The sequence below is a fragment of the Ursus americanus genome, chromosome X (assembly GCF_024610735.1).
Source record: "Ursus americanus isolate L20-20 chromosome X, mUrsAme1.1.p, whole genome shotgun sequence".
NCBI classification, from domain to species: Eukaryota; Metazoa; Chordata; class Mammalia; order Carnivora; family Ursidae; genus Ursus; species Ursus americanus.
Genome location: NC_142164.1, coordinates 90,588,529 through 90,600,679, shown reverse-complemented (window position 1 = coordinate 90,600,679; position 12,151 = coordinate 90,588,529). Strand labels below are relative to the sequence as shown.

The 12,151-nt window shown below is 50.1% G+C and overlaps 1 protein-coding gene across 2 annotated transcripts in view; it reads right to left on the bottom strand.

The window, feature by feature from the left end:
* Nucleotides 1–11,919, bottom strand: part of SRPX (sushi repeat containing protein X-linked) — a 113,423-nt gene extending 101,504 nt beyond the window's left edge. Inside the window, exon 1 of one of the 2 annotated variants that reach the window (XM_045775717.2) lies at nt 11,703–11,919. In XM_045775717.2, the coding sequence (XP_045631673.2) occupies nt 11,703–11,790 (88 nt within the window). In that variant the 5' untranslated portion in view covers nt 11,791–11,919. The remainder of the gene's footprint in view (nt 1–11,702) is intronic. The other variant, XM_087859926.1, reaches the window with a different exon arrangement.
* Nucleotides 11,920–12,151: the final 232 nt, after the last annotated feature.

The following is a 12,151-nucleotide window of genomic DNA, read 5'->3' as shown; positions in this document are numbered from 1 at the left end:
ACGAAGAGCAAAAGTCTGGACAAGAGAACTTAGCGGCCCCTCTCCCCTCCCCTTCTAGCCTCAGTGTCACTAGCATTTTCAAACTCAGACACAACACAGCATTTACAAACGCTCTGATAAGCAAAAAATGAAAAGCGTCCATCCACAGGCCCGCAGCTGTGACACCACTGGCCCTGACAGCGAAAGGCAAAGGAGAAAGCTCTGGAAGGTGAGGCGGTAGGCTGAGTGCTGAGAAGGAATAGCCAGCTGTCCTGTGCTGAGAGACGCAGGCTGGGTAGGGGCCATGCCCTCAGATTTGAAGGCTTCCCAGGGCGTTCCCGTGGAGAGAAGGGTCACTCGTTGTGCACAAGGGCACCAGCAAAAGCCAACTGGACTTGACTGGTCTGGAAAGACGGGGTAGGATTTGCATGAGGAAATTCTTCAGAAGGGGAAAAAAGAGCATCCTAGAAGGGGCAGTGTGCAGAGAGGAGAGAAATAGATCTCAAGGGCTGTTCCCGGCTTTCTTCACATTTTAATACACAAAAACACATTTTAAAGAACACATGTTCGCACCAGCCAAAACTTGGTGGCTTCCAACTGGAAGAAACTTCTATTAAGCAAGTATGCATACAACTGCTTAGTGAGGCAGATGTGGGACAGATGTTGCTACCCAAAGGTTTGGTTTTTTTTTCTTTTTTCTCCCCCTTGAGCTTGCAGTGGGCACTGCCACCAACTTCAAGAAATTCAATGTCATGTTCTCAAACATCCTGTCCAGGAACTAAAAACACAGTTCCCTTTAAAAACAAATGTGAATTGTTGAATCATTATGTTGTACACATGTAACTAACATAACACTGTATGTTAATTGTACTTCAATAAAAAAAATAAAAAACACAAAAACAAATGTGAAACACTAATGAGATGTGCTGAGAAAACAATTTGGAAATGACCACACCAATGGCTCTGACACTTGGCACAAGCATCGGGATCACCCGGAAGGTTTGTTAAAACACAGATTGCTGGGCCCACCTTCCCTCACAACCAGGTTCAGTAGCTCTGGGGTGCAGCCTGAGAATTTACACATTGAAGAAGTTCTCAGGTGGTGCTTCCCCTGCTGGTCTGTGGTCCTCTCCCTGAGGGTAACAAGGTCATTAGCATATCAAGGACCCGGAGCAGTCCTGCAAGAAAGCAAGCTACTTAATCCCGCTTTTCCCAACTACAATGCATTCTGCTGCCCCTAGAATATATCTATGAACCTCCCCAAGAAGCAGTGCTTCGAGGAAGCCAGTTTTAGAAATGTTCTACTAGGGATGGTCCTGACCAGTAGAAAGATTACAGGCTCCTAAAAGAACAGCACCCGGCAAAAGACAGATTGTCCGAGTCAAGCCCTCAGGACCCAGGTAAGGGACCCATGGAGGATTGCAGGCCATGCCACATAGCAAGGTCCTGGCAGGGCAGCAGATCTGGAAAGATGCCCAGAAATGCACCAGCAACAAGGAAGTCTGTCAGCAGCTAGCAAAGGCCAGTCGGTCTCCAGCTTTGAATTAGGATACCAGGTCTTGGCCAAGAATTGGCAAGAATAAATAGGGTCCTCGTTTCTAGAGGGTCTGATTGGTGACCAAGCCTCAAACACATAATGAGACACCCAGTTACCGGTCATCCATGAATTGACAGTAACAGCGCACGGTGCTAGTTAGAGCACTCAGGCCAGTATCTCTTAAAAGACCCCCGACCAAAGGCCAAGATGAACCCCGAGCTGAGCCTCACAGTGAATGACAAGCAGCCCCAAACACCTAGGAGTTTGTTAAAAGGTAAGTTCTGATTTCATAGGTCTGAGGAGGGGTTCGAGATTCTAGAGTTCTCTAAAGCTCCCAGATGACTCTGGTTCTCAGTCCATACCTGGAATAGCAAGGCCCTAGTTCAGGAGTGGCAGACTTTTTCCGTAAAGGGCCAGACAATCAAAACTTTCAGCTTTGCAGGCCACGTGGTCTGTGTCACGACTACTCAACCCTGCCATGGTATCACCAAGTAGCCATAGATAGTACCCAAATGGACGAGCAGGGCTGTGATCCAGTGACACAGATATCTGAATCTCATAGAATTTTCCTGTGTTAGAAAATATTATCCTTCTGACTTCTCCAACCATTTTAAAACTGAAAAACCATTCTTAACTCACTGGTCATACAAAACCAGGCAGTGGGCCCTATTTGGCCTGCCCAGACTGACTTTGGAGATCCCTGCCCTGGATTCCTAGTCCCCAGTGCAGATCTGCCAAAGCAGAATATGGAGCCCACCCCCCCTCAAAAAAGGTGGGAGGCTCCCTTTTTATTGCTGTTACCAGTTCAGTCTTCCTGACTTGCCCAATTTGTGGGGCTGGGGGCGTTGCTGAGTGTGAGGGGCAGCGTGTGCTCTTCTGACTTCCCCACTGGTATTGCACCACCCCCAGTGGGGCTGCCTCCTCCCTCACCCCAGGGGCATCAGTTTCTAGGGCAAAGATGTATAGTCCCCGTGATGGCAATTCTCAGTCACAGGGTCTCGCTGGAGGGGTGGGGGAGGCCTGACCACACTCGTGTGGCTTTCTTAAGGAGCTGAAGTTATTTCTAAGGGACAAATTCACTGCAGAGCAGAGCCATGCAAGGCCCCTGCCACCGATCACTGAAGATGGCTCTGCTGCTGTTGGAGGTTCGGCCAGGAGGGGGGGGGCTGAAAAGGACACGGAGTCAAGCTCCCCTCAGGGTTGGGTTTGTTTTGGAGTTGGAAGAGGGAGTAGAGACCTAAAGGCTGTGCAGGCTTATCTCTGGAATGTCGGGAACTTCGGAAAGGAAGTCTAGCGACCATGATGAAGGCAAAGCCCACAGGAAAGGGGGGAGGAGGGGAGGGGAGCTATTGTGTGGCCCACAGAAACAGGCAAGCCGCCCTGGCTTGGCAAAGGGCTGAACTCATTCATCACACCCGTACTTCTGAAATTTCACCATGAATAAGGATGGGTGGAGGGATCTTATTCGAATGCACGTGCTGATTTGGTAGGTCTCCGCGGGCCCCAGCCTTGGCGCGTCTGACCCCCTCCCAGGGGATCCCAGGATTCACACATGCCAGGATGCAGCCCACATGTGAGCACATTTTTTCTTTTGTTTTGTTCTCTTTTTAAACAGTCACAAGCTGTGAAAGATTATGGCAGGTTCCACATGGGGTGAGCCACTGACATCCAGGACCAACACGCATAAGGTTGTTCAGGAAATTGCCTACACCATCACACCCACCAAAAGAGCACTCATGGTCTCAAATCATCCTGCCCGCCACTCTTCAATCCCGAGTCCTGGGTCCGCCTCCATCTTTTTCCTAATGAGCCCAAAGTCTGTCTCCTGACCAAGCCCGGTGCCCCCACACTCACAGAAGGCATTTCCTTCTCATTTCCCTTCTAAAGCACCCAAGGATGCCCGATGACCGGCAGTGACCCTGCAGCCAGCAGTGAAAGGGTGGCAGGCAGCCATAGGTGACTCTCACCAGTATCCTGCAGTGGTTGGCAGAACAGACACTGCTTTCTCACTCAGTCCTTGAGTGGAAGGTGTTAACGACCTGAGCTAAAATGATACCACTTAATCAAAATGACAGATAATATCAAGACTGGCTGAGGGTGTGGAGAAGCTGGAACCACCACATGCCGCTGGTGGGAATGGACAAGGGTGCAGTTGCTTTGGAAAATTGTCTAGGTATCTATCCAAGAGAAATGAAACTGTATGCCCACACAGAAACTTACCGGAATGTTTATTGCATTACTCATAATGATCAAAAAGTGGAAACGCAAAAGACCAACAACTGATGAATGGATAAAATGTGGTCTACCCATGCAGTGGAATAAACTTCAACCATACAAAGGAATCACGTAGTGATACTTGCCTCAATACAGATGAACCTTGAAAACGTTTTTCTCAATGAAAGAAGCCAGGCACAAAAGGACAAATATTGCACAATTCCATTGATACAGAATGTATTGAATAGGCAAATGTGTCGAGACAGAAAACAGCTGAATGGCTGCCTAGAGCTTGGGGGTCGGGGGTGGGGAGTGATGGCTTGATGGCTAAGGGGCATAGGGTTTCTTTCGGGGATAATGAAAATGTTCTAAAATTGTGGTGATGGATACACAACTCTGTGAACACACTAAAAATCACCTCGTTGGTTTCAATGGGTGAATGGTATGGGCTGCAAATTATACCTCAATAAAGCTGTTAAGAATATGGTGACCTATCAGTTGGGGAGCAAGTGGTGGAGAGAAGGAGCATCCGGGACCCACAGCCCTTGAGGAACATGCAAGCAGACCCAGGTGTGTGAGCCTGCCATGGCAGCCAAGTGTCGATAGACACAACCACGTCGAATACACAGGGGCAGGGGCTCCACAAGCGCATGCGGTGTGACTGACTGCGGCCTGCCCCCCTCCCCGGTGCCCGGCATGGTGCCTCACACATGGTGGCCACTCAAAAACCGAACTCAGTGCGCTCCAGGGGAGAGTGATGGGAATTCCGGAGCTACCACTTAGCTCTAAAGCCAGCTGCGCTTCTAATGCCCTAGGTCATCCCCAGAAAAACCCCTTCAACTCACTGAGCCTCACTAAGGCTCATCACTAAGACACCGGGAGTTACGTCTCAGGCCTTCCCAGTCGGATATTCCACAGTTCTCTAGATTAGGTGGCCCGCGCAGGGGAGCCTGGATGTGGATGGGAAACTCCTCTGGGAATCTAGACAGAGCCTGAGACACCCAGCAGGGTCAGGACTGGCCAGAAGCGTTCTTCCTGGCAGATCTCATTCCACAGACACACTGAGAGTGGCCATGAGGACACAAAACGAACGGGAGACCCCAGGACCGGCTCACATAGCCGGAGGCCTCAGATCCATGAGTAACTAATGGGGAAACAATATGATTCCACCCCTTGGAAAGCTAAATGAAATTCTAAGTGGAAACAGGATTTCAACACTGGATATTTAAAGGAATCAGAGCCTTTGTCTGACGAATGCTGAGTCAGTGGCAACAAGTCTGTCAGAGTTCCTATATGGAACAGCCAGTCTGGGGGCAGAGGCTCAGAAGGTGGGGGACGTGGCCACGCCACCACTTCCTCACCACTCCACAATGGGCCTGCCAAACCTTGGCTCAGTCTTTGCTCTGTGGCCCTAATTTAACCAGTGTTTTTGAACATTCCTGGATCCCTGGATCTGGCAGGGTCATTCAGCTCAGCCACCCACACAGTAAGTGGCAGGCCAGAGTCATTGGTCAGAGGGTCCCAGGGAGCAATCAGCACTGGAGAGACAGACACTCAAGAGGCACAACTGGGTGGATGCAGCCAACAGCCAGCGACAGGAGAGGAGAAACCAGCTGCCGGTACCTGTGACCCATCACACTACAGGTCACTATAAGAGCAAGCTGGGCAGGAGAAAGCGAGCAACGATATTTCAAGGCCCAGGCAGAAAGTCTGCTCCCAATTCTATGTTTGGATTTGTCTGACTATTACTCATAAAAAAGTTTTAAAACCAATATACTCAATTTACAACCCCAAACCTCCGGGATAATCCAAGCCATTAGGTCCAAGCCCATTTATCTTCTCCCTGGAGAACAATGCAGAAAGAGGCATCCAGTATGAGCTAAGGATTATGGGTGAGTGAATCATGCAGCTCAGGAATGAGCACTCCAGAGGTTTCTGACTCGAGTGCGCCATGCGAACCGTAAGATCCAGGTGAAACCAATTAGCATCTGGAAAACTTAGGAGCTTAGCAATGCTACCAATGACTTTTCTCTTGCACAAGCTTTAGCCATGAACCTGGATCTGCAAATCCTGCCCCTGGGACTCCTGGGAGTTTCTAAGTGTCCCAGAATAGCGTCTCAGGGGGATGTGAAATCCAAGAGCCTCAGCCATTAACTGTGCCCTGACTCATCGCCTGTCTGGAGGGGTCTCCTGTTCAGGGCAGTGCAAATTTCCTCTGACATTTTGCTGTCTTGCATTCCTTTTTCTCTGGGAATTATGCTCTTGGAAATTCCAGTTAAATCCTGCAGGGATATGTGAAACAGAACCCTTGTTCTCTACTGCGGTTATTTTAGTCAGTTCTTTAATCCACAAATATTGACTAAAGACCCTCCTCCAGGTCGCAGACGGCTGTGCTAAGGGAGGGGTACAAGGACGTGTCAGCTCAGGCCCGCAGGCGATTACGATCTATGATTATGCCTGCTTGGTTGGGTGTTGCTTTTTAAGTGAGGAGGAGGAGACGTACCCCTGGTCGTAACCGGAGAGACCACCTGCTCATCGGTTCTATCGAGGTTTTCCTACTCTGACAATTTCATCTTACCTCATATGTGGATTTTTGTGCCTGTTAAGGGCAGCTTACTCACGGAATTCATGAGGATCATCTAGTGAGAGTGAGTGGTTCTGAGCTGGGATAAGGGCCTTCTCCCCAGAAAAAGAATACCCACGCGGATTTTTGTTTCCGATTTCCAAATGTTCTTAGAGAAGCGCCCAAACCCCCTCTGTTAACCTTCCTTGGGCCTGCGGGGTTACTGTCACGGGCATCAGCCATCCATCAACGTCATTCTCCAATATCCAGGCCCAGTGCTCCTGCATGGCTGCTCTCTAGGCTCCCAGGGCCCGTCGACAGGCCCCTGCTACAACGTTTGTCCCCATACATAAGCTGGTGTCTACTTCCCCGCCAGACAGAAAGCACCAAGAGAAGGAATTCCCCCACCTTCTTCACCCCGTTGTCCCAAGCATGCCATCATTCGGTGTCCACTTGAAAAAGTCTCTGGGTAGAGCCCAGTTTTCATTAGAAAAGACAGAAACGGATTCTTTTTCAGAACTACTCTCAAATATCCAAGAGAAAAGAGTTCGGGCTTAAAAGTCTCCCAATAAACAATGGCCCATAAAAGCTGACAGTCAAGAACTCACACGATGGTCAACGGATCGAAGGGACTGGCTGGAGAGACTCCCCAGGAACTGGAACTCATTCACACTGCTCGGCTGGAAGTGCATCTTTCACCTGGGTATTCATCATAACTTGGCTGCCATAAGTTCATACTATGTTATAGCCTGGCAAAAGGAAACCTTCTTCTGTTTAAACTCAATCTTCACTTTCAATTACCCATTTTAGCCTCGTTCTCTGAAAGGGGAATTGATGTAGCACACATATTTGCGTTCACTAAGGAAACCATTCAACCACTTTGGAAGGGGCTGTAGCAAAGTGGCCAACAAAAATAATAAATGTACGCTCCAGCTTGTGGCTACAGTAAGTCTCCCGCCTTACAGCCCCCAACAGAGAAGGTTATTGCTTAAACAGAGGGTGTTCATGGATTTAAAAAGCAACCTCTATAGCCAGCAAGCCGCAGTCCCTATGCATGGAGATTCATGGTGTCACAAAGCCTTGTTTGCCTGTGCACCCTTTCTCTTGGTTCCTTTCTTTCCAGTGGCCCATCAGCCAAATTATAGGGCTATTAACTTGATCAGCACAAATACCCACTTGGCTCCAGGTGCTCGGCTAGGCACCATGAGAAATACAAAGGGGAAGACATAGTAACGCCTGCTTTCCAGAGCTCAGAATCTAGAAGTATACAAGAGTGCGTAAATTATTGTACTGTATGACACATGTCCTAAACACCACAAGAGAAACATGAAGCGTCATGGGTGTTTAAAGGAAGGCAGAAGCTTCCCATTTGAGGGATCAAGGAAAAATTTCATCCAAGAGACGGTGTCATTGGAGGATGGGCAGAATTTGGGCAGACAGGTGGTTGGAGTTGGGGGGATGGGAGGAGGAATGCCAAGTGCAGGAAGTAGCAATCGCTAAGAAAGGGGAAAATGTGATTCAAGCTCTGCAAAAGCAGGTAGTCTGTTTCAGCCACATTTTAAGAAACCAGGAGAGAAAGAGTGAAAATTTAGGCTGGAAGCAATTGTGTAGTCCCCTGAAAACAGAGAACTTTCCAGTTAACATTGAGAGAGGACAGGGAGCTGGTGCTCTCGGTTTTTGAGTAGGACAGTAATGTGATAAAAGTGGTTGTACTTAAAAGACCAGTATCTGGCCAGAGAAAGTAGAACGAATTAGAATGAGGGAGACTAAAAGTGAGAATGTTCTAGCAATCATCGAAAAGAGAGGGGCTATAGTTCAATTGCGGTGTGAAGACTGATGAGGTGGGAAGGTTTGAAGACAGTGTTTGAAGGATGGTTTCTGGTGTCCTGGCTCAGAAATCTGTGAAATGAGAAGCAGTAACAGCAACATACTGGACTGCAAGTGTTCTTGGTGAAGAAAATGCTAGATGAAAATGTCCTGCTCTCCCCAGCACTCCCCGCTTTTTATTCCCCCCTTTTTCATGAAGAGGAATTTTGTCAGCTCCTTACATGTTTTAACTCCAAATAGAAATTTCTGGCTTAGCCTGCTCCTGGAGAGACTTTAATTGTAGATCCTGGGCCAGGTGTTCAGTTCCTAATACTTATCTACAAAGGTGGCACTTTGGGGACTGCTTTGGCCGATGTGGTCTGGTTGGGCTTTGAGCAAACCTCCTTAGGTTTTCCTGACTGGTGAAACCACACGAGTTCACCAGTTTTCTCCAGGCGTAAGATTCAAGGAGCCTTTCTTAGTGCCCGCGGGGCTCATTCTTCTTTGTCTTCAGCCTTGCCTGCAGGAGGAGGTGGACTGAACCCCCAAACGCTCAGATGTAAATGAGGTTTCAAGACTTCATTTAAGCACAGAATAAAAACGGAAATGCAAATCGAAACCACAATGAGCTATCACCTCACACCTGTTAGAAGAGCTATCATCAAAAAGACAAGAAATAACAAGTGTTGGCCAGGATGCGGAGAGGAGGGAACCCTCTGACACCGTTGGTGGGAATGCAAGCTGGTGCAGCCACTCTGGAAAACAGTATGGAGGTGCCTCGAAAAGTTAAACATAGAGCTACCCTGTGATCTAGCATTCATTCCACTTCTGGGTATTTACCCAAAGAAAACAAAAACATTAACTCAAAAAGATATCTGCACCCCATGCTCATTGCAGCATTATTTACAATAGCCAAGATATGGAAGCAACCTAAGTGTTCACTGATAGATGAATGGATAGAGAGATGTGGTGTACACACACACACACACACACACACACACAGCAATACTATTCAGCCATAAAAAATAATGGAATCTTCCCATTTGCAATTGACAACATGGAACTTTGAGGGCATTATGCTAAGTGAAGTAAGTCAGATAGAAAGATAAATCACCATATGATCTCACTTGTATGTAGAACCTGAAAAACAAAACAAACAAAAAACCCCAAGCTCGTAGATACAGAGAAAAGACTGGTGGTTACAAAGCCGGAGGGGGGGGGGGCAAAATGGGCAAAGATGGTCAAAAGGTACAAACTTCCAGTTACAAGATAAATAAGCCGTGGGGATGTAATAATGTACAGCATGGTGATTACAGTTACTAATACTGTATTGCATATTTGAAAGTTACTCAGAGTGAATCTTCCAAGTCTTCATCACAAGAAAAAGAATTATAACTACATATGGTGACTGATGGTAACTAGACTTCTTGTGGTGATCATTTCACAATGTATACAAATAGCAAGTTATTATGTTATACACCTGAAACTAACATGTTATGGCAACTATACCTCAAAAAAGCCCCAAAAAGAACAGAATAAAACCTTTTTATCTTGTAAAGCCATACAAACACAAACACAGACAACTTTGCTATGAACTTTCCATACATTTCATGTGGATTTTTGTAGACACTGTGCCTTTCCTAGGCTGCAAAAAATGAATCAGATGGCCAGAAAAGCTGCATCAAATTCAAAGATGGAAGAACTCCAGAGACCTTCTAGGAGTGGGAATGATTTACTCTCACTCTGACAGATTTGCTATTAAATCTCAGACAGTTATATAATGGTGGTAGGAGTGATGGGGCCCTTCATCCCCACCTCCCTCTTTCAAAGGTTCCTGATTCCAGGCCTCTTACCTTCTCTCTTACTGGAGACACAATGTCCACTTGCTAAGACAGTGCCTCTGAAACGATCTGCAAAGCCTCTCTGTCACCCAGCACTTAGGGTGAATTCAGCTGATGTGATTTGCCTCGGGACCCACTGGCCTAGAGAGTCTCCCCTCCCCAGCCTTCCCAAACCTCTGGCTTGGACTGAAATCTCCTCCTTTGGATTCAACAGGCTCAGCAGAGCACATTTCCTGAGAGACCCCACTGAGAGGTGCCAAACTGGGGGCAGCCTACTGGCTGGCAGAATTACCAGGGGCAGTCCCCCAAAGACCGAGAGGAGTGCCCAAACTGGCAAAACTATTTTCCTGTGGATGCCTGGGCCCTGGCAGCAAGCTACACTATATAAGGGTAGAAGTTGGGAAAAAGGAGAGCAGAGGGATTTCAGATGGAAAAAGAGAAGAGGCCCCTTGGCTGAGAAAGGCCCCAGCAGATGTACAGGCAGCTCAGAGATGCCTCCCAATTCAGCGCGAAAGGCTGCCTCTAGCTTCCCAACTTCTCTCCTGCTCCCTGTCCAGTACTGACCCCCCCTCCCCCTCTAGGTTCATTGCACCCCATCTCCTGCTAAAGGGGAGTGGGCAGCGTGGGAATTGCACTTGCCTGGGGCAGAGGATGAAGTCTCCTTTCTACTTTGCCCCGAATCAGTTCCTACCAAACAGCTCAAAACGTAAATGTTCCTGTGTGTCACTTTGCACTGTGTTTGATTCACTCATTCATTTGGGGGATGTGCGGAGTATTTCCAGCAGCCTTCCCTACATCTCCGGAGCACACTATCTGGGAACCTCCACCGCCCGCTGTCCTTCACCCAGAACTTGGTAGGTTCATTCCTCAGACCCCCGATTTAAACTGCCCACAGTGTTTGAAGGCAAAGCCAGATGTCTGCACGCCCGAAAGTCCATGTCGCTCACCTTCCCATTAGCACTAAATTAAAATGCGCCCCTGGATGTCTTCTACATTCCAGGGGGACAGGGGTGCCTCCATGTTGTCCTGCTCCCCTGAAGCTCTCTGCTAACCTAAGACTCCCAGATGAGGGAGTTAGCTGGAGCTTTTATAAAGGACAACTCCAAAGGTTTTGTCAACACCAAGAGAGCCCCAATAAATACCAGAGGCCCCTTAGACGCTAGAGACCACGCCCCCCAACAAGAAGCCACACCCCCTGCCTCACAGAGCCCCGCGTGTGTAGTCCCGTTTCCCTGGGGCTAACGGAGCACATGCCACAAGTCACCACTCTCCGCTGGCACCTCTCTCCCAGAGGCGCAGGCTTTCTCGGAATCCCCAGCAGGGGGGGTTGGGGGATGCGGGAGAGGCCCCAGGCCGTGCCGTCCAAGGGAGCCGCTCTCCCGTGGCGCGTGCCCCACAGCCCGCGAGGTGGCCCGGGCCCTCCAGGGGGAGCGGGTAGGGGCTTCTTCCAGGACAAGCTGCGGGTCCCCCTCCCCTCCCAGGCCTCGGCCGTGCGCCACCCCTTGACAGGCACAACTCCAGGTGGGGAGAAACTAGCCCGCCGCCAAAGTTCCCTTCGTGGCCTCGGGCGCCAATGTGGGTCGGTTCGGGCCCCTGGCAGCGCAGACGCAGAGGGTCCGCGGCTCGCGGCGCCCGGAACGGGGCTGACAGCCGGCTCTCCCCTCCCGGCGCCCAGACCCGAGCCCGCCGCGCGCCACCCCCTCCCTGGGGCCGCCAAAGTCGAGTCCCCGGCAGACAAAGGGCGCCCCGCCTCTGGTCCTACCTGGGAAGGCACGGCTCGGCGGGATCCGCAGCAGCAGCAGCAACAGCAGCGGCGGCAGCAGCGCGGCCCGGAGTGCGGGGCTGCCCATGGCGCGCGCGGCGCTCGCTCCGCTCGGCTCCGGCTCAGCGGCGCTGCGCTGTGCGCCTTCAGGGGGCGGAGGAGACAGACGGGACCAGGGGCTGCGCGGCAAGCGGGCGAAGCTGAGCTGTTAAACTCCTCCTCTCGCCGCTATCCCTCCCTCCCTCCTTCTCGCCTGGGGCCTGCCCTCCTTCCTCCGCCTCCCCGGGACGCTAGCGCGGTCCGGGGCTCCGACCCAACCCCTCCTTTGGTGCCAGAGCTTCTTCTGGAAGCGGGGCTGGCCCCCCAGGGCCAGAGAGCGCCAGGGGCGTGCCCGAGCACATCGGATGATCCCGAATATCTTCCTGCTCTCCGATTCCGCTCACCCCTAT